Genomic DNA, 21580 nt, shown 5'->3' with positions numbered 1-21580 from the left:
TTTGGGTGTCGGGCCCGGCGCGGCCCCGGCCCGGCGCTGCCCAAAGAAGGCGCTCCTGGCCGCGGCCCAGGTGAGCGAGGCCGGGCCGTATAAGGAGCGTCTGCCGGGCCCCCCCCGGGGCCGGGGCCGAAATAATCCCCCGGCACCGCCGGGCCCGTTAAGGACGAAGCGGTGGGGGCCTCTCCCGGGGCTGCGCGGGAGCCGGGAGAGCAGCGAGGCGTGAAGGAGGAGGCCTCGTGGGGCCGGGGCAGCCGGCAGCGGGGCTCCGTACAGGGACGGAGCCTCCGAGCCCCACCTGTGAGAGCGTGCGGCCAGGCACGGGCTGTGCCAGGCAGGAGGCAGGCAACTGGAAGGGCAGCGGTGTTAGAGGCAGAGCTGCGGCTATGTGCCTTCCTGTAGGATGTGGCGGCAGCCCACCTTGAAACATAGAGTCACAGAATTGCTCAGGTTGGAAAAGACCTTGAAGATCACCGAGTCCAACCACAACCACACTACCATAACTAACAGCCCTCTGCTAAATCATGACCCCGAGCACCACTTCAAAACGTCTTTTAAACACATCCAGGGATGGTGACTCAACCACCTCCCCGGGGAGCCTATTCCAGTGCTTAACAGCCCCTTCTGTAAAGGAGATTTTCCCTGATAACCGACCTAAACCTCCCCTGGTACAACTTAAGGCCATTTCCCCATTTCCCCATGTCCTGTCACCAGTGAGAAGAGACCAACCCAGTTCTCGCTGAAAGCACCTTTCACCAGGTATTGGAAGAGAGCAATAAGGTCTCCCCTCAGCCTCCTCATCCCCAGACAAAACCGTCCCCAAGTCACAGCTTTGCATTCTGAGTTGTCACATATTTTTTTCCTGGATGCTATTTTAAAAATGGAAAATGAAGGTATATGATAGTCATAGAGAAATGCCTGAACACAAAGCAGGGAAGGTACAGATGCAGGTGACTCAGGTCCCAGAAGCCTGACGCGGACATGAATGCTAGTGCCCTTATCACATCCCTGTTTCTGGGCTGCTGAGATCTGCTGGGTACAGCACAGCATCCCCTATCCAGCAAAGCAACTCAGCCTCTTAAAAAGGAGGGCAGTCTCACCAAGAAACCATCTCTGATTAAGCAGAGGTACTGTGCAAGCAAAGAGGAACTGTCCCTCCACCTCCCACAGCTATGGGTATTTTGACAGGTTCTGTGTGGCACATGTTGAAGATTTTATACAGACATTCTGATCACGTCAGAAGAAATACTGAGGAAGAGGTAACACAAGCAGGTCCATATGAATCAGCCTTCAAGATGTCCTCCAAGGTACAGCTGGTCAAGGGAAATACTTATAAACTTTAACATGGAGTCAAGAGAGGAAGAAGAGTTAAGAGGAAGAGTTAAGCCAGAAGCGTTCATGCTGTGAGCAGTCTCCTGAAAGTAAAGGCATTTCCTCCACTGCCATGCAGAACAAGGAGTGTCAGGAAGAGAAGCAAACAACTTTTCAGCTTTTGCATCCTCTGTCTTGCCAGCATTCCTCTTCACCCCTGGCTGCTCCCTATTTCTTTCAGCTATATGTTTTCATTCCCTGTCACGTTACTGTACTGAAGTACATGGGGATAACAGATGCTTTTCTCTCACATCATTTTTCAACTTCTTACATGTTATTCTTCAGTTCTGTCATCTACAAGTGGGACTTGAAAAAAAACTGGAAGCCAGAAAAGCACTTAAGAGAACTGCAGCCATCAGATCTATTTAGAGAACTGTAACACAGGTTCCAAAATATGGTCTCTTGCACTGAGCAGGCTTTGGATCTGACACCAATTCATGTTTATAACAGGAATCCTGCCTAAAACATTAACCCGCTTCTGAGATGTAAACATCTTTTATGGTCCTTCAATGAAACACGACACAAACCTAAACCCACTCTGCCCCAAATTTCTTTTGATTTTCTGGCAGCTCAAGTCAACTTTACAGCAAAGTGTGAAACCGGTGTGAAATTCCCCTAGTTCTGCATCGGGGATAATTTCCCACAGGTAGGTCTGATATCGAACTCGATTTTAGCTACAAGTCAGAAAACATTTGAACTCCATTTCCAAAAGCGAGCACAGAGAAAATCGCTACCTACAATAAGTGACTGTAGAAATGTACCACAAATGACAATTGAGAAGCATTCCTGCTGCTCCTGTGACAGCGGAGGACAGAAGTGTGGGCATTTCATGCTGCACGTATTTCCCATGAATGAAGAAGTAACGCTTTAAGAAACAATATGAAGTGCTGTTTTGTGCAGGGGCTGTCTGCGCTCGTTAAGCTGTTTTTATCAAAACCTCAATGTTTTAAGGCCCAACTTTATTTCTGGTTCTGTTGCACTTGGAAGTAATTTGGAGCTCTTGCGTGACCTTTGATGGGCAGCGATAAACGAAGGCATCCTGCTGTACAGTAACCCGAGACAAGAGTGCTGTAAAAGAACAGCTTATTACATAATGAAACGGAGCCTGGAGGGATAGCCCCAAATCCCCAGCTTTTCGAGCTTCCTAATGCAATAGTGAACCAACTTAACATTCCCTGTAGGAGAACACTTAACTTCAGTTTAGGCATGGAAGTTATTTTAATGAGGTTATATTTAAGTAAACTCATTGCCTGTAGCCTTCTGTTTTGGCAATAGTCAGATGAAAGGCATTGTACAAATGCCAAATACCTCCTAACCCAGCAGCAGAATAAAACAGTAATTGTGAAGACCGCACGGCTGATCGTTCCCTGAGAACCTGGAGGATGCCTTTCTACCAACCGGAATAAACACATCTCGGCAAAGACGCCAGACGCATTGGAGCAGACAGCTACGGATGATCAGAAGCGTTTAAGTCTAGAAAGAGCTTTCCTTGGCTTATCCTGTCAGTCCTAACAGACTATAGACAGTCTAAGAAGGGTATCTCTGCAGTATTTCACTGTGCACAGTCGATTAGAGATTCCTTTTCTTGCAAAACATGCCCAGTAGAAGTCTATGTAGAACGTATTGCAGCACAGCGACAGTCATCTGTTAGATTATTCCCTTTCTCTTAAAACGTGACATTTATCTATTACACAAAACCACCCTTAAAGCAATATTTAAACAAGCAGGTGCAATTCTTCTAATGTTTTAAATGACTGACTGCTTCGAAACCACAGCTCAGATTTATACCCGCACTCCGTTATCAGCCACGAAGGGCTGCAGGAGAGCAGTCTGCTTCCTAGAACAGTCTGAGAAGATGAGTTGTTAATGCATTTCTTTCCCATATTAGTTAGAACCTCTCTAGATAAAGCTATTCTTCCAAACATGTTCAGACTCTCAGCCCAGCTTACTGTATTAGTACAGGGAGGAGGGGAAGCAGCGGAAGGGGAGCTGTGCTTTTAAAACTAGAAACTGGATTCTCTTCAACCAATTTAACTTCTGACCTTCTCAGCTGTTGGATCAAGTTGTTGCAGCAGGCACCTCGCCAGACAAGTAAAACATAAGGGCATGCAACTCACTCTGCATTCATTCTCTGGCTGTTGAGCTACTTGCAACAGTAAGGTGCAAACCTATCAGACTAAAGCAACATTTAACTGAAAAGCTTAAAATCTGCTCCCAACCGAAACAAGTAATAAAAAACCAACTGGCTTTTTTATTCCTATGTTAGAGATAAATGAGGCGGATGGGTTAAAAATTAGCTGCAGCATCAACTATTAAGGAGCAAGTCGTCAAGTAAGGAAGATCATTATGGACACCCACTTTCCTTAAGTGCTCTCGAGGTTTCAGTTCAGCCTAGATTCAAGCAGTTCCTGTGAATGCCTGCATGGTGAGCTCCTAAACCTCGTTTTTAAGGTGCATTCTAGAAATCTAGAAGTAATGTTTATGCACGTTAGATGGATAAAATGTCAATTAAGAGCATTTTGAAAAAGTAAGCTTAGTAAAATACAAAGATCAGATGAACTGAAAGAATGGTGTATTTCTGGGCCAGACGCATCTGAACGACGGTAGTGCTTGGTGACAAGTAGAGAGAAGCCAGCTATCTTTATGGCAATCTTTACTGCAAAGCTGAAACTAGTTTCTGCTGCAGGCAGTGTACACAGCGCAGAATACATGAGAAGCATTGGTAGGAAAGCTCTCCTATAGAAGAACTTATGTGTTTCTTAAACAAAATATAGTCATCAAGCACTAATGTTGCTGAATACGTTATCTGAACTTAAATCACAGACCCTGTGAAGTGAGAGCAAGAGTTTCTGCTCCCTTCGGCAGGGCTCAGGTTTCACCTTGTGTGGCTTTGCAACTTTCTGACTATCAGGCAGGTCTCACAGTAAAGAAAAAACACAACAAAACAGCGAGTTTACAAAATGCATGGAAAACAAAAGCTTTACTTATTTTTTCCCCTGAAAACACACTGCTGCCTCCCCTGACCAAGGTGGCAATGTTTATTAATTTAAGGCTGCTATGGCTTAACCTGGCAGGTAGCGGAGCACCATGCAGTCATTTGCTCATTCCCCCTCTTCCCACTGCAATGGGGGAGAGAATAAAACAACTCATACTTTCTAGGACAGAGAAAAGGTAAAGGATAGTAGTTATGACTATATGTATATGTGAATGTATATAACAAGAGATGAACAAGCAATTGCTCACCATCCCCAAACCTATGCCCAGCTAGCCCCTGAGCAGTGGAAGAGTGAGAGATGAACTCCCACCCCCTTCAAAACTCATTCTGCTTGATGTCATATAGTGTGGAATCCTTTAGCTAGTTTGAATCAGCTGTCCTAATTCTGTTCCCTCCCAGCTCCTCGGGCCCTTCACTGAGAATGGGCTTGACTGCTTAGCAGCAACTACAAATACTGATGTGTTATCAACGCTGTCTTTCTCCTAGAACCAAAACACAGCATCATACCAGACACTATGAAGAAGACAATTCCATCCCAGCTGAAACTAAGACACCCCTTATTCTGTATCATTTACATCATGTTTAGGTCCCATAACTTCTACACATGCTGATTACCATCCCCTATCTTGCTTTTTGATATATATACAATATATACATACAGTGGGCCGTTCACACAAATTCACGGTATTCATTTAGTTCGCAACTTCGAAGAACTGTACTGACAGATGAAGCCCAGTGCAGAAGGAATGATTCGCAGCGTTGGGTTACTGCACGCAGAAGCTAGTTCTGGTCCCATTGGAGTTTGTTCTTCTTTAACCTGGGTAGTTCTTATTGCAATAGCATTAACAAGAGAAGTAATGACCACAAACGTGACGACACGCAGTATTACGTAGTAATGTAATATCATACAGTTTAAATTACTAGCTGTTCTCATCCAGCATCAAATCACCTTACAGACATCCCCATCCTTCTGCATTACCCACCATGTGCACCCAGGTCCTTGAGCAGAAGCAATCCCACAAATAGGCTTGCCTTTGCTCAATGCTGGAACAACAGACTGCCTTACCCAGCACGTTCCTCATATGCACTGCCAGCACTTTTATCTCCTTCTACAGTGTGTACAAGGTTTAATTGGGCAGGACCAGCTTGATTGGCAGATCCCAGGTGCTGACTAATCATGCAGCTTTTGCCAAATACGTGTCCCAGTGTTTGAGTGCCCCAGAACCCATTGCTCTCAATGTAGTCTTTAACAGCCCATTGTATCATTCAGTTTTTCCAGAGACGGGTGCAGGATAGGGGATATGATACAGTCACTGCCACACTCTGTGGCCCTGGTTGTTATGAAATTGTTTTGGAAGTTAAACTCATTATCTAACTTGAGTCTTTTTAGGGTGCCATGTCACCCTTGTGAACACAAGTTAAAACTTGTATTTTAACACCAACGATCAAATTTTGGGCAGTAGCATGGAACATACAATCTGTTTTACCCAGTGGTTGCTATCACTATTGCAAGCACATGGTGCTTGCCATGGTGAGTTTGTGGGAATATGATAAAATCCACTGGCCAGGCCATCCCATATTTATGTTTCAGCCACTGTTCTCCATACCAGAGAGGTTTTATCCACTGCTTAATTGCAGTGCGTGCTGCACATTCATGGATAACCTGTACAATAGTGCCCATATTCAAGTCCACCCCTGGATCTATATGTTGCGTCTCTTCCTTGACATCCTGAGGGGCCATGGGCCCCACTGAGCTGGAAATAATTCACTCTCATGTTGCCAGTCCAAATCTACCTGAGCCACTTCAATCCCAGCAGCCCGCTCCACCTGCTGATTATTGTCATGTTCTACAGCAGCACAGCTCTCGGGTACACGAGCACACCAGACACTATGAAGATAACAACCCCACCCCAGCTGAAATTAAGACCACAACCAAATATATTACTCTTAATAGAATTTACTACAAAGTTTTAGCAAAAAAAACCAAAAAACAAAAAACCCAAACAACAAAAACCAACCCAACAGACTGTAAAAAAAAGAAAGAAGTATACACGAATTCAACAGTACTTTAGAAAAAAGTACTTCCTTAAAGTGACGATCATGATGGTTGCCCTTGAACATAGTGCTCATAGTTTGCCTTTAGCACAAATTCAAAGTAAGCGTTATATCTCAAGGAGCCGAGTTCATCTGCTTGCAGGAAGTCCTTCACGTCCGGTAAATACTCACTTAACTGAACCCCTACAATACAAAACCTTGCATTACGGAACTGATAACAGTACTTCCCATTAGCATTTAAGATTCTTTTAAGCAAACACTCATTTCTGCATCTTCTTGGAATTCAGACAAACTCATAATTCTGTTATGCACATGACGAAACGCAGTAAAACTTCAGCATCCTGTAAAAAACAAGCCTAATATCTCCTGCCTAAAGAGAGCTTCCCAATGACTTCCCCATTGAATTTATTATTAAACCTGAAACACTTTCATAGAAACCTAAGTATTAATGTTGCATTTTACAAGGGAAATATCAGTCACATGAACAATACTGGTAGTATCAGTTGCGGTGTTTCTGTCTTCTTACAGAAGAGATGCAGACATGCTTTGCTGGGCAACAGGAAACCATTAAAACCAGACAGCTGCCCCACTGAGCCAATAATTGGAGGGCACTGAGATTATAGCCAAGAAATCAGCTCCTCTCTTTCATCCATAGAGAGAATTAAATCCCATATAATTGTAATTATCTAAGGGAATGCACATGGAGGTTTTTATTACCTTAAACACACATTAGTTACTCTAGATATGTACGAGTCACTACGTATTAGTTTCAAGCAGTTATAAAATAAACTGCATTTCATGTTCACGTTTATGTTCACCTTACCTTCCTTCAATAGCTTTTGCAGAATTTTCACAAATATACTATCTCTAGATGCTTCTATTGGATCATCTTTACCTTCTGAACTGGACCATCTGCAAAGTCAAAGAACAATTTGCAAGGAGAATTGCATCAATTGAATTGAAAACAAGAAAAAAATTACAGGGGAATCTGGTAAGTTATCAAAGGTGATAATACATGTTCACACACAAACACTACGTGTGTGGTTACAGCTCAGAACAAGAGGTTTCCTTACCCAATATTCCAAGAGAGTGCGTCAAGACAAGAACCACCCATTCTCGATAACTAATGACTGAGATCAAAGCAGGGATGTATCTTTTGGCAGAATACAGCGAGAGCAACAATTTGCTGAGTTGGTTTTTAAAACAAATGAGGAAAAAGGGAGGAAAAAACCATACAGTACAAGCTGTAGGCTTGTAACAGCACACACAAATATACAAGCTGAGTTTCACTGGTGATTAAATGTGAAAGACTTATCAGTGCAAGACTCTTCTGTGATACGAAAGCTCCAAATGGATTTTTCTAAGAGAAATGTTATTTTAAGTGACACTTTCAAATCTGGGTCTGCCTCATGAAAGCTCCTACTGCCACATCCTCTGTATTTCAGTTTGTTCTGGCTTTACCCTGCAAAACTTCATTGTTACCTCTACTGGGAAGAGACTAAGAGAAGGAGGAAGGGAAGATGAAAGACTTGGTGGTGCTTTCCTTCTCCTCTGTACAGAGGAGGGATGATGAAAGCCCTACCTGAAAGTCAGGAGCACTTTGAGCAAGGCTCTCTGTTCTATCCAAGAAACTTACCACCATTTGTGGTTATGGCAGTAGAAAACAGGTTCCAGTCTTAAAAGGCAGGTAACTGTAATACTTCAAATAATATTTTATTCCACACACTGAAGAAAACTAACACTATCTCTTTTTAAACTGACGTCTGTAAACCTTTGTGAGCCTTGCCATACTGGAAAATCAACTGGGAGATCAAGTTTTCAAAACACAATGAAGTACCAAGTGGCCTCTAATTGCACATGGTTAGCTAGTGGACGGGGCAAAATCTTGTCAACACTACATAGAATCTGAATGGTCCAAATATTGTGCACAAAACTGTTTTTGGCCCAAGGCAGGCAGATGCAAATCTATTTCTAGACTGGTGCCATTTCAGAGTTCTAGATTCTCCTATCTTTCAACTAATAGAAAAGGAAGAAAACAATTAGAATAGCCTGGAGCTTTTTCTTCATATATTTGTGTCACATGTGGCAATAAGTCACGCAGCTAGGAATTTATTTTCTGCAGCCCACCATCCTTTGGGATCTATCCTACGCACAGATGTGAATCCAAACGGTGCTTATTAACGTTTTCATCACAAATGGCACTGTGCATTTGGAACGTATGCTGCATCCTTACTTTCTAAGGTCTGTTTAGAACATGGCTATCAGTTAGTAAAGCCGGATAACTTCCGGAGATTTGTAAGAAAGGAAACAGAATACCATCTGAGTTATTTAACAGTAGCACTGCTTGAAGAAAAGACTCCTCTGACCAATTGGATTCAGCCTGTATTCAATGCTGAAGACCTGTAAGAATGGATCTTCTAAGCAGCATCTGGGGCTTTGATCTCTTACAGTCAAGAGTACAGCTTAATACGAGGAAAAAGCCATTAGCGTGTTAAAGTGGTTCAATGGTCACAAACAAATGGAAGAGAAGCTTATAGGAACAATCAACGCACACGTTGCTCTTAAAAAGCTTCCTCTTGAGATGCTTCAAATGGAAAAAAGTTTCAGCATCAATCACTGTACAGCTCACTGCTCTTTCCCAGGTGCTGAAAATGAATAGCAAGGTTGCCAGTGAGCAAAGCTAACGAGGTATTATTCTTCCATAGGAGTTTCACACCACATTCTTCATACTTTACTAACCTTATGCTCTGCATTCAATCTTTTCAGTGAGCTGAAGAATAATAGTGTGCTAACGTTTAATTCTGGAATAGCTACAACACAGGTACTCCTGCTGATTTTCATTCATGCTGCACTTACCCATCTCTTCGGAGAGCCATGCAGAGAATTTTAAGTTTAAGATCATTCACATCCACCTCCTCTTCCTATATATCACATAAGGAGAAAAGACAGGTAATTTTAAGATCTGCTTGTTTAAAAACTAAAAATCACTGCTGTGACACAGATGATATCGATTAGGTAACCTTCAAGATCTGAACATGGTTAAAAACAACACACTCCTTAAACAAATGAGCTGATGGTACTATTGAACCACTGAAGACTCCATTTCCATTTGAAGACAGAACTCGGACTTTCTACACCCCCAGAAGACCAACTATCTCAATTTGAAAAAGAATATATTTTAAAGCACACAAACGTCTGCCAATTTGTAGAATAGCACATTCCAGGCAATGTTAACATGCTAAATGGTGGCTGAAATCAAGGCTCTTTTCTTGGTGAGCCTGAGCAAGCTGACATGAATCAGCATTTCTACTAGGACACATATGTTGTGAATTCCTGATATAGTGATCCAGCAGATATGAAGCCAAGGAGTGTGGTACCAAAGGTGTGGACGTGCTCTGGTGCTAGCAGAGTCATTAGGACCAAAACACAATCTGTATACTAGCATGGAGGGCAGACCTATCCTTCCTTGTGCCAGTCAAACATCTATACTGCTCTGTTTGACACTAAGTTCATGGGACCACTGGTGGGAGTGACACCACTCCAATATACTCCAGTGTCCATAAAGAATCATCATGACATCTGGTGATGGACTGCTGAACTTAGGGGAAATGCCAAAGCGAGCCTGAAGCAGTCCATGAAGAACATAAGCCTCCTCAGGAGCATCAAGTACTGCACAACAGACTGTCAACAACCACCTTGACATCCTACATCAAAATGGGTTCTGTACATGCATTGTCGTATATATTGTATTATTGCTAGAACAGTAAGGGCTCACTTCTGACTTGTTCAAATATTGGTTCATGCTGTGAAGGTGTGGAGTGTATAGAAATTGCTAGGTGATGGCCTGAACCAATGAATGAGCATCAGGTCAGAAAGTGTGGATAACGCTGGGAGCTCAGGTGCAAGCAATGCAATCAAAGTGGAACCCAGGTCCACCCCTCCTTACTCTTATTTAAGGGTTAGCAGCTGATTTAGCAATCTCTCTCCTCAGTGACTGTGCATTTCCAAGCCATCCATAGGAGAAACCTGGAATAACTCACTGAAATAATACAGCTTTTACTTTTTAGTGAAGACAGCCTTTAATTGAGGTTTGATGTTTCTCAGGTGTTGTTTTACCAATGCTTACTTTAAAGTTACCCCTGACAATTTACTGGATCACTCAGTGAGCTGCAGTGAACACTCCAAGCTTAAAAAAGCAAATCGGTAGTTGAATGCTACGGCTGTGCTAGAAAGTTGGCAACTCTTTATCCTACATTATCTCATGCTAATCAGAGGAAACTGCCAATAGCGGAGATGCAAGAACAAAACAACTGAAAACAAATCTTGGTCCTGTTTGCAGAAAGCCTGTGGGGAAGCAAGGCTCTAAAAACGAAAGTAGACTATAAATGGGAACTGAGGATGAGAGGAGTGTCATTTTTCTTCAATGATCTAAACCACTTTGGCATTAAATCTTCAGTGACTTAAAAAACAAACCAAAAAACACATTAGGGACTATTTTTAACTGCTATACACTAAGCCAATATGCTCTTAACTAACTACAGATGCAATAGCCTAGCTTAAGTGCTCAAAACACATTTCTGGATTAGAAATTCTTACCTCATCAATATATTCCAGTAGATCAAGTGCTTTCTTGAAGTCATACTCGTTGGCCCTTCTGTTCTCATCACATATGTACATCTATGATGTGAAAGATGAATGTAGAGAATTATTTTTAGCCTGCAAACTAATGTAACTGATAGCACGAACAACTCTTTGTGGGAAGACCACCATGTATTTTCCACTTACATGACCTTCTCATGAAAATATGCCTTGATTCAATCGCAAGTATTTTTATAGTAAGGAAGATACTTAAGGTTTTAGGTTGGCATTCCACCTACATGACAATGGTCTGCGGACAAATGACATTGGATAGAAAGCTGCTAGGTTTCAAATTTAAATGCCATTTAAGGCAGTAACATTCCTGGACTACTGCAGCTAGAGCTCAGCTCCACAAATAAAGTGAACTCGCAGGATTACTTTAACAATTAAAGCGTAAAGCAGCACATAAATGCATGTACAGCCCTTCCACCTTTTAAAAACAGGCAGTTTTGCCATTCACATTTCATTTTTTCCCTTATAAGCAAGATCTGAACCAGTACTTGCAAGCAAAACTAACATTAACGCACCTTTTGTTTACACTGAGTTGCTTGTTACTTGCAACATGACGATGAAAGAACATTGGTTAGACAACAGAGAGAACTCAGAAGGAAAACTGGCATGACACCAGTGCTTGTCAATTATGACACTTATGACGCTTCCCATTCTTCCCCAGTCCCACAGAAAGTCTCAATTAAAGATAGAGGTATTTATCCAGACCCCAGAATCCGCACACAACTAGCATTGTTCTGAAACAAACTTCTCCCATTTGGTGCATGTTTAACAGCTGTGCTTCTGATTTCACCGGCTTCTGATTTTCCACAGGATTACAGAAAAGTAATGAGCTGTTAAACTGAAACCCAGATGAGGCATGGTTTGTTTTACAACATATTGTTGCTACTTATCGCACATGTTTTGTGTGCATGACTGGATGATAAAAGTATGCCGCCAATAGGGGCAGAAACAGCAAGGGTCCAGGCTACCACCAGAAACGAGTGTGGAAGAGCAATCAGCTGTACCGATCCCAGAACTAGGACGGGCATTTTTTTGGTGTTGTTTGTTATTAAAGATAGAAAGACACTGTGTGCTTTTTTGCAACAAGTGGCCAAAAGGCCCTTCCTGCCCTTTCTTTTTCTAGGCTGTAGCATCTTTCTTCATTGAACAGGAACTCTTTGTTCCTTCTGTTTTCCAAGTTCTGCCCTACCAAGGATGTGACAGAAGGTAAAAATTGTACCGGCATTTGAAAATGAGACAACAACTTCTGGCACTGATTTTATTTGCTTCTTTTCTTTGTAGCACCCACAAGTACATATTCAAAGAAATCCTGTACTAATAAAATATTTTTATATGTGTAGTTGGTGAAAGACAATTAAGATAAATTCATGCCGGATCTTTAGGTGGTTAGAGAGTCATAAAAGAGATAAACACCATCTGTGATCGCATTTATTTTATAATGCCAGAAGTAGAATATATACAGGAACTTGTAATTGTGTAATGAAGAGAACATGAGGTACTTACATCAATGAGCTGAGTTGCAGACAGCACCGGCATGTCATTGAGGTTCAGCTGTTTGTCTACCAGTAACTGCTCAGGAAGTGTCTCCTGATGTAGAAGGAAGCGTTCCTGTTCTGCTATTTCTAGTAGCCATTGGAAGAAATAATTGTTTCACATTATTAAAACGTAATACATTTTATGGCACAGCCTGTTTGTTATGAATATTTTACCTGGACACTAACCTGAGTTGTTTAAGCATAGAAATATTTCCATTACAGTAGTATAACCCCTGGTGAGATGTTACTTTCCCCTCATGTTCCCAGTGTAGAGCAGACCAATAAGTTTTTTCTTTTACAGGCCAAAGAACTAGTCCATTGCAATGGAGGGATGCTATGCTATGACATTAGATAGGAAAGCAAATGAGCTGTGATTTCTAGGAGCCACCTGTGCTATCAACTTGCTCCTTTGCAAATGGTTTTGTTTTCCACTACAACCTGCTTCAGATTTAGAAACCTACTGGGCTGAGGCAGAATCAAAACAGAGTAACTCTACCCACACCAAGCAAATTCCACCCCCTGCAGTTCCACTGTATTTTAGAAATGAGAAAAGAATTCTAAAGGAGTATTCTATCTGCTCAAGTGGATGAGCAGAATATGGCAGAAATAATTATTCCCTCCTTATAGAGGCAAAAATCTATACACAAGCAGCAGAAGTTTTAAAATTGATGTCCTCTGCCATACAGAAATGGGTACCCCAGGAGAGCCCACACCAGATCCTGATCATCACATACTCTCAGAATTAAGTTTTGCTTTCCTTATTTTAAGGTTTCCCTCTGTGACGATGAGACTGTTCACATCAGTATTAGCACACATTACAAAATTGCATTCACACAAATTATATGCAAAGCTTTGTAATTATATAATAAAAAAAACACAAGGACAAGTTATTATATGCTGAAAATAATTTGTGACACCTGCTGAACTATCCCTTATTCCAAGACTTTTTCAGCAAGTTCCCATTCAAGTACTGCACATAACATACACAGTTAAATACAAGTAAGCTCATGAAAGCTTCAGCGATACTTCAGAGCCTCCCCCTGGTGGCCAGTAGTAGTTTAACTATCAATGTAGAAAATGCTTTTCCACAAACTCACAGAAGCACATGCTGCACAAACAACAGCAGGGAAAGAGTATTTAAGTGTGATGGAAAGGCAGAGCAGGGGAACTCTTCTACTACTCTTGGTAACTCACAGGTAAAGCTGAATACTGAGGTGACTGCCTCATGCTCCCTTCCTCGTTCTCAGCAAAATGAACAGTCATCAGACCATATATCCTTACCAAACATAAGCTAGAGCCTTCATCTAAGAAAACGAAGTAGTCACAAAAACAACTTGATTATAATTCAGTAACCTTATTCATCTGTTCTTCACATTAGTCTGTAGTTGTTCTTACCTTCTATCTTTTCTTGCAGTATGTCTTCTGAGAAATCAGATGCCAGTGCAGCTAATTTACTCAAGCCTAGAAGGGTTTTCTTCTTTGCAAAAAATCTGGTCTCCATGTTTGCTAAAGTTTGCAGTGTTCTGTGAGCCTAAAATAAATAACCACGCTGTACAACAGTTTTAGAAGTTAACACCAAAAGGCGAACAGGTAAGGACTTCATCTGAGCCGCAGTCTCACAGCTCTTTAACATCTGTAATATTGCCGTGTGTATTTCTGAAGACTTACCAGTTGCAAATTGAAGTCCTGCATTAAATGGTATAGGAAGATATAGATCTCTACTCTTATCACATTCCCAGAATACTTTCCTTCAATAATGGAGAATAACTACCTTATGATTAAAGGACAAGCTGCAACTTTACATATTGTATCCCTAGGATTCTATTCAAGGCTTCTCCATAAGAGTCAGGCAATGTTCTGCGTGCAGTTTATTTAACGTTAAGTCAGGAATTTGCTTGTAAGTCTAACTGTTTTCTAACCACTGTAGTAATCAAACAGGCAAGAATTTACCTGCATGTCTGACAAAGGAACGGAACATTTCTGAGAACAGCCTGAATTACTTCTGTTCTAGAATCCTTGTCTACCTCTTCACAGTGCTTTGCTCTAAACAACAAAGTCTCAGTGGAGTATTAGATTCCCAAACACTCTTCAGCCACTTGTATCATCTTCATCCATACAAAACTCTCATATTTCTACAGCCCCCCTTTTTCTTTTTTTGAAAGGTTATATAGTATTATCAACTCAATTCACAGTATCAGAAAGGTTTCCACCCACCATATATTAATAAATGGGCACACAAGCTGTTGCCAGAAGTAGGAAAATACTGGGCAGCCTAAAAGGCAACAAAGAATCAAGCTTAAAATTAAACATCAATCTATCTCTGTGGAGGCTAACTACTTTAAAAATAAACTGCTATAATAACTGCTATATAATATACCCCCCCCCCCTTTTTAATTTTGTGACATCTCAGAATTTCTCTGCTTTCAATAGATTAGTTTTGAAATCTAAATTTGTTTTCCCCTTGCTAGATAATCTTGAGGATGTTACTGATAGCCACTGTGAACTCTCACTGTGACCAGATTGGTGATTATATCTATGTCTAATATTTTGTCATCAACAAGGGGTGAAAAGCAGCTCTGATTTCCATTCCGTGATGCAGTAGCTCATGTGATACTGCAGTTGGTGCCTGGAGGGGGTTCTTCTGGTACTTCATTAATGATCTGTGCCTTTATCCCCTCATTCAGGTAGTTAGGCATCATTCTTTTTATCATAAACTTCTGACCCAGTGGTTGAAAGCTTTAAAACATGAAACTTGAGCTTGTTCGTATGAAGAAAGCCTACCTTCTGCAAATCCTGACTATTGATTTCATGTAACCAGCTCAGGTGCTCATGCGCTTGCAAGAAACTGGCCAGCTGTCCGTGCTGAGCAATAGGCTGAGATAACAGCTTCCCTCGCTTTCCTTTTTCCAAGTACCAGCGAAACAGGAAATCTGAGAAATTCTAAATAGGAAAACAAACACACATTAGAAGTTGCCTTTAAGCACCTTATTTGTCTTATTGGGCAAAATACTTCATAAACTACCACTGGAAAAACATGGGTTAACCTGATTAATAAAACAACCCCCCCCCCCAAAAAAAATATGGTTGATGAAAAAAGAGTAAAACACAAAGAACAACTCCCCCAAACTATTTTAACCTCATAAACTTTAGCGTTAAATAACTAATCAGGATTTAAGTTTGAGATTTCACTTAGTCTTTTGAGAGTGATCCTGAATGCTATTTCAAAATTGAATGCTGATGTTGTTTCAAGTGCTTTAGCAATTCCAAAAATCTGACATTCTACACATTAGATGTGATCTGACATTCTACACATTAGATGTGATCTGACATTCTACACATTAGATGTGATCTATTCCCTTCTATGTTTGCCACAGTAAGTCCTCTTCAGAAAGCAGCACTTTCAAAACGAAACAAAAGACGAGTAAACGAAAAACTCCACACCACCAAAATGAGTATTGAAGACACTTAACTAAAGAGAACGTATTTCTGTTGACGTTTCTTTTTTGCAAGCTCTGGGAAAATTGTTCCATTAAGTCTTGCAAGGTAAATCTTGGCTCCAGTTTTCCACATAACATCCTGTGTGTTTGTGTAAATATGTATGTATACACATAAACACGTAGTTCTTATAAAGTGTTATTTAAATGTGGTTGAGGTAAAGAAGAATGGAGATACCTGATCTGCAAACTGACTCATGTAACGTTGTAGCCTGGCCTGGTTGTCCGTCTGCTCACACATCTGCACCAGGATATCAAAGTCACAATACTTCTCTGCTAAAGCAGCTGCCATCTGATATTGTCCCAGGGAAACTGAGTAAGCAGGAAGAGAAAAGTTACATCAGATACGTTCATCTTTAACTGATAGAAGATGCCTGAGTGAAACGAAAACAAATTTCAGGTCAATTGTTCATTGAAGATGTTTAATGTATCAGATGCAGTCACAAGTTTGATTAATCAAGGTTCAACTTTTACTGTGATAAATGCTGAACAAACTTCTCAGAGGTATGGCTATGGAGGCAATCTTAGAAGGAACACTAAGCTGTTCTCATTTCACAAATATCTCTTTAAATCATAAAAATCAGTAATTAATATACTGAAGTCAAATGCAAAACAAAGAGAATTCATACACGAATTCCATTTAATTCCATTTACTCTGTTAGGTCTGCACCATTTTCTCACTGCACAGAACATTCAAACCTTGCATTAATGAAAACAATCAGTACTTACGGAGAGGAGACAAGAGCTCTGATCTCTTCTGCACATATTCCATTTCCAGATTGCTGTATCTCTCTTGATCAGCAGGTCTGTCCACAGACTTCAGCTGAGAAACGTAACCATCTAGAAAGCAATCGAGCAGTGCCACCACCTGTTCAGCCACAATGCTACGGAGATTGCTGTCCACCTGAGGATACACCACCTTCAGAATGATTCCATGCTGGCGTGTTATTGCTGCACGTACGCTGCTGGAAGCTTGGAAAAACAACACAGTAGATGTTAAAACCACCTCAACTACAAAGGAGTCCAAGCTGAAGTATAACAATAGCACTACCAAGTAAAATTAGAAAGAAAAAAAAGAGAAAGGGAAAATAAGGGCTAATAAGCACCTTAAGTTTGACATCAAACACTACCAGAAAAATCACACCAACTACACGCTCCCATCTTCCTTTCAATATTAAACGTGGCCAAAATGGAGTAAACAACCAAGAAGCAAAAACACATTCCCCAAAGTACAGAGACCTACGCTATCAGCTATAGGGATTGGCTAATCCAAGAAGAACTAGCGTGATCTCAGAGGAAAGAGAATATGCTAAATAAATAAATAGCTTCTGTGAACCCACATGAAATGTATGAGTGTAATCATAAAACACCAGAACAGTTCACACAGATTGTGCTTTTCAAAACATTTTGATCCTAGGAGCGTTCAACAAGTGTTTTGTACGTAAAAGCCAGAAGAAAACCTAAACACCAACCCAGAAGTGCTTGCTTCTGCAAGCATTTCTTCTGACAAAACACATCCAAGCACACAGAGAACCACAGGTCCCCTCTGAAACAGCTCTAGATCACATGATTTACTTGAACGTTGTGTATCCCATCGCATCAACCGGAACCAGCACAGAGTAATAAAAAAAATACACATGTTAGCTTTGTCTCCTCAACTTTGTAGCCGAATCTGCAATGCAAAAACAATCATCAAAAAACCCACCACCCTGAACAGAATAAGTGTTCATTTATCCACTTCTCCCACTCTTACTGACCATCTTTGAGAAGCTTCCAACAATAAGTTTAACATTCAGATTGGAATTCATGTTTTCCAGAACACAAGAGAAACCCTTTTTGTTTCGAATAATTACTGAAGTAGTAATTTCTCACCTGTCCACGGAATATATTCAGGCTCTCTTTCTGGAAGCTCTCCTGTTTTATATAAGGATGCTCTAGACTGACGATACTGACAGGCAGCTTGTAGCATATCCTGTTTAAAGGTAAGCAAATACGTATCTTAAAACCTACCTGTGTAACACAGATTATCAAAGACACTGTCTTTTACAATTCTAATGTTATTTTAATGGTGCCTTCCTTCTCAGTTATACAGGAGGGAACAGACTGAGCAAGAAATCTCAGTTCTCCAACTCTTCACTCTTTGCTACAAATACAGATACTTCTTTCAACACTGCAGCTTCTCAAACTCTCTTTAGCAGTGCCTAAGGAGGAATAGCAATGTCCCTAACCCTGCACCAGACCACCTCTTCTGCTCTAATATATTTAGACATATGAAAAATGTATTTACTTCACATATCAGAAACTCGTATGTACTGATGTACACAACAAATGAGCACTCACTAATGTTTGCCCTTCCCAAGACCATTCCTGTTGGTGCAGTTCTATACCTTAATGATGTTGTTCACATTGACAACTACTTGGGCCCACTCTATTGATTCAATATGCATCTCTCTCAAGATTTGCTCCTCCTCTTCTAGCAAGCATCCAAAGATGGAATCTATCTGGGACACCTTAAAATAGAAAGAAAAATTGCACTGATCACCAACACATGCATCCCCACCTCGTATGTACAAGCCAAATGACAAGAGTTGCACAGAAGATCCAAAAATCCAGATCAATACCCAAAAATATTAACTACTGCCATGGATAAAGAAACCACTAACTTACATTTGAAACAATAGCTAGAACAGATACATTGCCTCACTGCCAGCCTTAAGTCAGACAGAAAAAAAATGGTACTTTTTAAACAATCAAAATAAGACTAATTTTCTATCATATTTGTTTTCCTCCATTAGCAATTAATGCCCTCTACTGGGGAAAAACATACAACTATACATTAGAAAAACCTCAAGTGCTCCGTGTAATTCTTTTAAATATTTTCAAGGACGAAGATTAAATTAAATACTTCAAAGTATACCTTAACACATTCCAGCGTTCTCTACATGCAATACCATTTAGAAATGAAAGGATTCTATGCAGTTTGCTGCTCTTACCTCTCGAAAGAAAATATCTGCAGGGGTAAGACTTGGTGGAATGTCACAGTCCCTTTTGTTTAAAGCAATCAGTATAGCAGCATTCAGGAGGTCAGGCAGCCTGGAGTGATGATTCTTGAGAACAATAGCAGCTGCTAGTTTTTCTGCATGCTCACAGAGCAACAGTCGAGTTGCCATCGGCATCCCCCGGACTGGAAAACTGCCCAGTCGTTCAAATATGCCAACCTTTTAGAAAACAAACAAACAAATACCACCATCCACACTTTAAATCGTTTTACTTTAAGTCAAAAAACAGTTCCCTGTGTTTGCTGATATAAGCAGTACACAGTAAGATATTACCTGGTGAAGAAACTCAATGAAGAAGGAATGAGCTTTTGTCTTATCCTCTAGCTGATGAAGAAGAATGAGGGACGTGTTGCTGAAACCACTGGCTTCTGGACAGGAAAAAAAGTACATACATCTTAGAACACTTTATGGCTTCATATCAAGGATCACCATTTTCCTTTACCACTGAGGCTGATGGATTTATGTAAGTTTCTGTACTGCTACAACACCAGCACTTGTCTTTAAATATACACATGCACGTTTGTATACTGCTGTTTTTAATGGGGCTTCTGAACTCTTACTATAGTTGAAAATAAAGCCTTTAGAAGCAATAAAGTATCTCTTAGCAGCACTACTCCGAAGCACTCATGAATTTGTTATGCTGCTAAACTAACAGCTTACGAGCTTATTCAAGTCGTAATAAGATTAATATCTTTATTATCATAGCAGATTGGCTAAGGCTGAATTTATATGCCCTTGACCACAGCTACTACAAAATAAAGTCTGCAGTTTCAGGCACTCAGCCTTGTGTTTTGCCTCTGCATTGCCTGAACAGTTCCACTGCATGACATAAGCAGTGGCCTAACTCAGCACTACTTTTCCTCCTCTGCAAAAGAACTTACATCTGAAAAGCACGTTAACACATCTACCAAACAATGAAGGAGTCAGGAAGGATGATGGAAGCTTCTTTAAGAGCACCCCCACAGCTTTCTCACCTCAGCAGATTCCCCAGAGGCAGAATTATTTTTGTATTTAAATACTTTCTTACATTCTATTTATGCTTTTAGCTAACAACTACTAAGATACAAAACTCAAAAGAACTATCACTATCAGCAAAATTAGCAAGACTAGTTCCAAGAAACAGTGAACTTCCCCTTCTCTCCTTAGCCAATAAGAAGTGCAGATAAATTGCTGAGTTAAAGATGAAATGGAGATTCAGAAAATACTAAGGACTTGATGCCTGATGATTTCCTACACCTGTATGTTCTTATTACACACACTTTCAAGTGAGACCATTCAGGAACTGGCAACTGCTGCCTCGAGGTCCTGGGGACAGCTTCAAGTTAACACTGTTGAAGAGAATCACGAACAAAGAGATTTCTTTCTTAAAAGGTGTCTATTTTAATACTTTACCCATAGCAAAAGAAAAATCAAAATGCTTTCCTTTTTAAAGCAGATATTAACACCAATGTGCCAAAAGAGATGAGCTAACTCAACCCAACCCAGGGTCCAAACCTATCAGAAGTTGTACAGCCACGCTAACAAAGGGTCACGCATGAGCAAACAGATCCTTGCTTTCCTTAACACATTTATCTGCAGAAAATAATGCACATCTACTCAAAGAATTACAGTAGCACTAAAGTGGTACCACTCGCTCTGTGCAGAAAGTCCCATCCTCAGAGACACTCATTTTCTTTGCTGTTTCCATTACCATACAAAGTCCTGAACTAACCACAGTAGACTGGAAGTTAACCCGGCGGTCCCATAAGGTGCATCTTTTTGTCTTTCTGAAAATACATCTTGAGGTGGAGGAAACATTTATGCTTTCTTTGCAAATTAAACTATGATTTTACCTCAAGTACTATAAGCAGTTTCTCACAGATCAACCACACATTTTGCTTACCTTCAGGTACAGATTCAGCCCATCTTGGATCAGAGGCAGGGTAATCATCCATTAAATCCACACTGATCTGAGTCACTGCCCTATCCAGTTCAGCATCAGAATCCGCATCTGCGTTACTTGGAAACAGTTCAACTACCATGCTTTGAGCATTAACTATATCTTTCCTGAAATAAAAGAAACACAATGAACATGAAATTAAAAATATGGTAGGATTATAGGAACAAGAACCACTCAATTTGTAGCACCTTTTGAGATGCTCTTTTTGTATTTTAGGCTATAAACACTGAATGTTGTTTGGGCTATCCTTAATCACATATAAAAGGTATTCTGATTCTTCTAAATTAAGCAGATTGTACAGTCTTTAAATGTAAAAACAACCAGCAAGTGTTTGAATTTACTTTTTATTATCCCTATTCTTATTAATGGAAAAAAGTTCATCCTTTGCTCTATTTATTTATTATCAGAGATAATTAAGTCTCCAAAGATCAACTGCTTGCTGCAGAATCCCTTCGAGAGTCCACAACATCACTCCCACAAGTGTC

The 21580-nt window shown here is 40.6% G+C and overlaps 1 protein-coding gene across 1 annotated transcript in view; it reads right to left on the bottom strand.

Annotated features, from left to right (window-relative positions):
- Window positions 1–5247: 5247 nt before the first annotated feature.
- Window positions 5248–21580, bottom strand: part of NUP133 (nucleoporin 133) — a 28029-nt gene continuing 11696 nt past the window's right edge. Inside the window, exons 13-26 of the mRNA XM_072331663.1 lie at window positions 21039–21202; window positions 19430–19524; window positions 19091–19315; window positions 18485–18607; window positions 17970–18069; window positions 16827–17069; window positions 16276–16409; window positions 15385–15543; window positions 13999–14134; window positions 12572–12690; window positions 11015–11095; window positions 9275–9339; window positions 7242–7330; window positions 5248–6601 (exon numbers count right to left, since the gene is read on the bottom strand). Of these exons, the coding sequence (XP_072187764.1) occupies window positions 6462–6601; window positions 7242–7330; window positions 9275–9339; window positions 11015–11095; window positions 12572–12690; window positions 13999–14134; window positions 15385–15543; window positions 16276–16409; window positions 16827–17069; window positions 17970–18069; window positions 18485–18607; window positions 19091–19315; window positions 19430–19524; window positions 21039–21202 (1873 nt within the window). The 3' untranslated portion in view covers window positions 5248–6461. The remainder of the gene's footprint in view (window positions 6602–7241; window positions 7331–9274; window positions 9340–11014; window positions 11096–12571; window positions 12691–13998; window positions 14135–15384; window positions 15544–16275; window positions 16410–16826; window positions 17070–17969; window positions 18070–18484; window positions 18608–19090; window positions 19316–19429; window positions 19525–21038; window positions 21203–21580) is intronic.

Source organism: Excalfactoria chinensis, chromosome 3, assembly GCF_039878825.1.
Source record: "Excalfactoria chinensis isolate bCotChi1 chromosome 3, bCotChi1.hap2, whole genome shotgun sequence".
Classification (NCBI taxonomy): domain Eukaryota; kingdom Metazoa; phylum Chordata; class Aves; order Galliformes; family Phasianidae; genus Excalfactoria; species Excalfactoria chinensis.
Note: the sequence above shows the minus strand (reverse complement) of the source record. Positions and strands in the feature narration are given on the sequence as shown.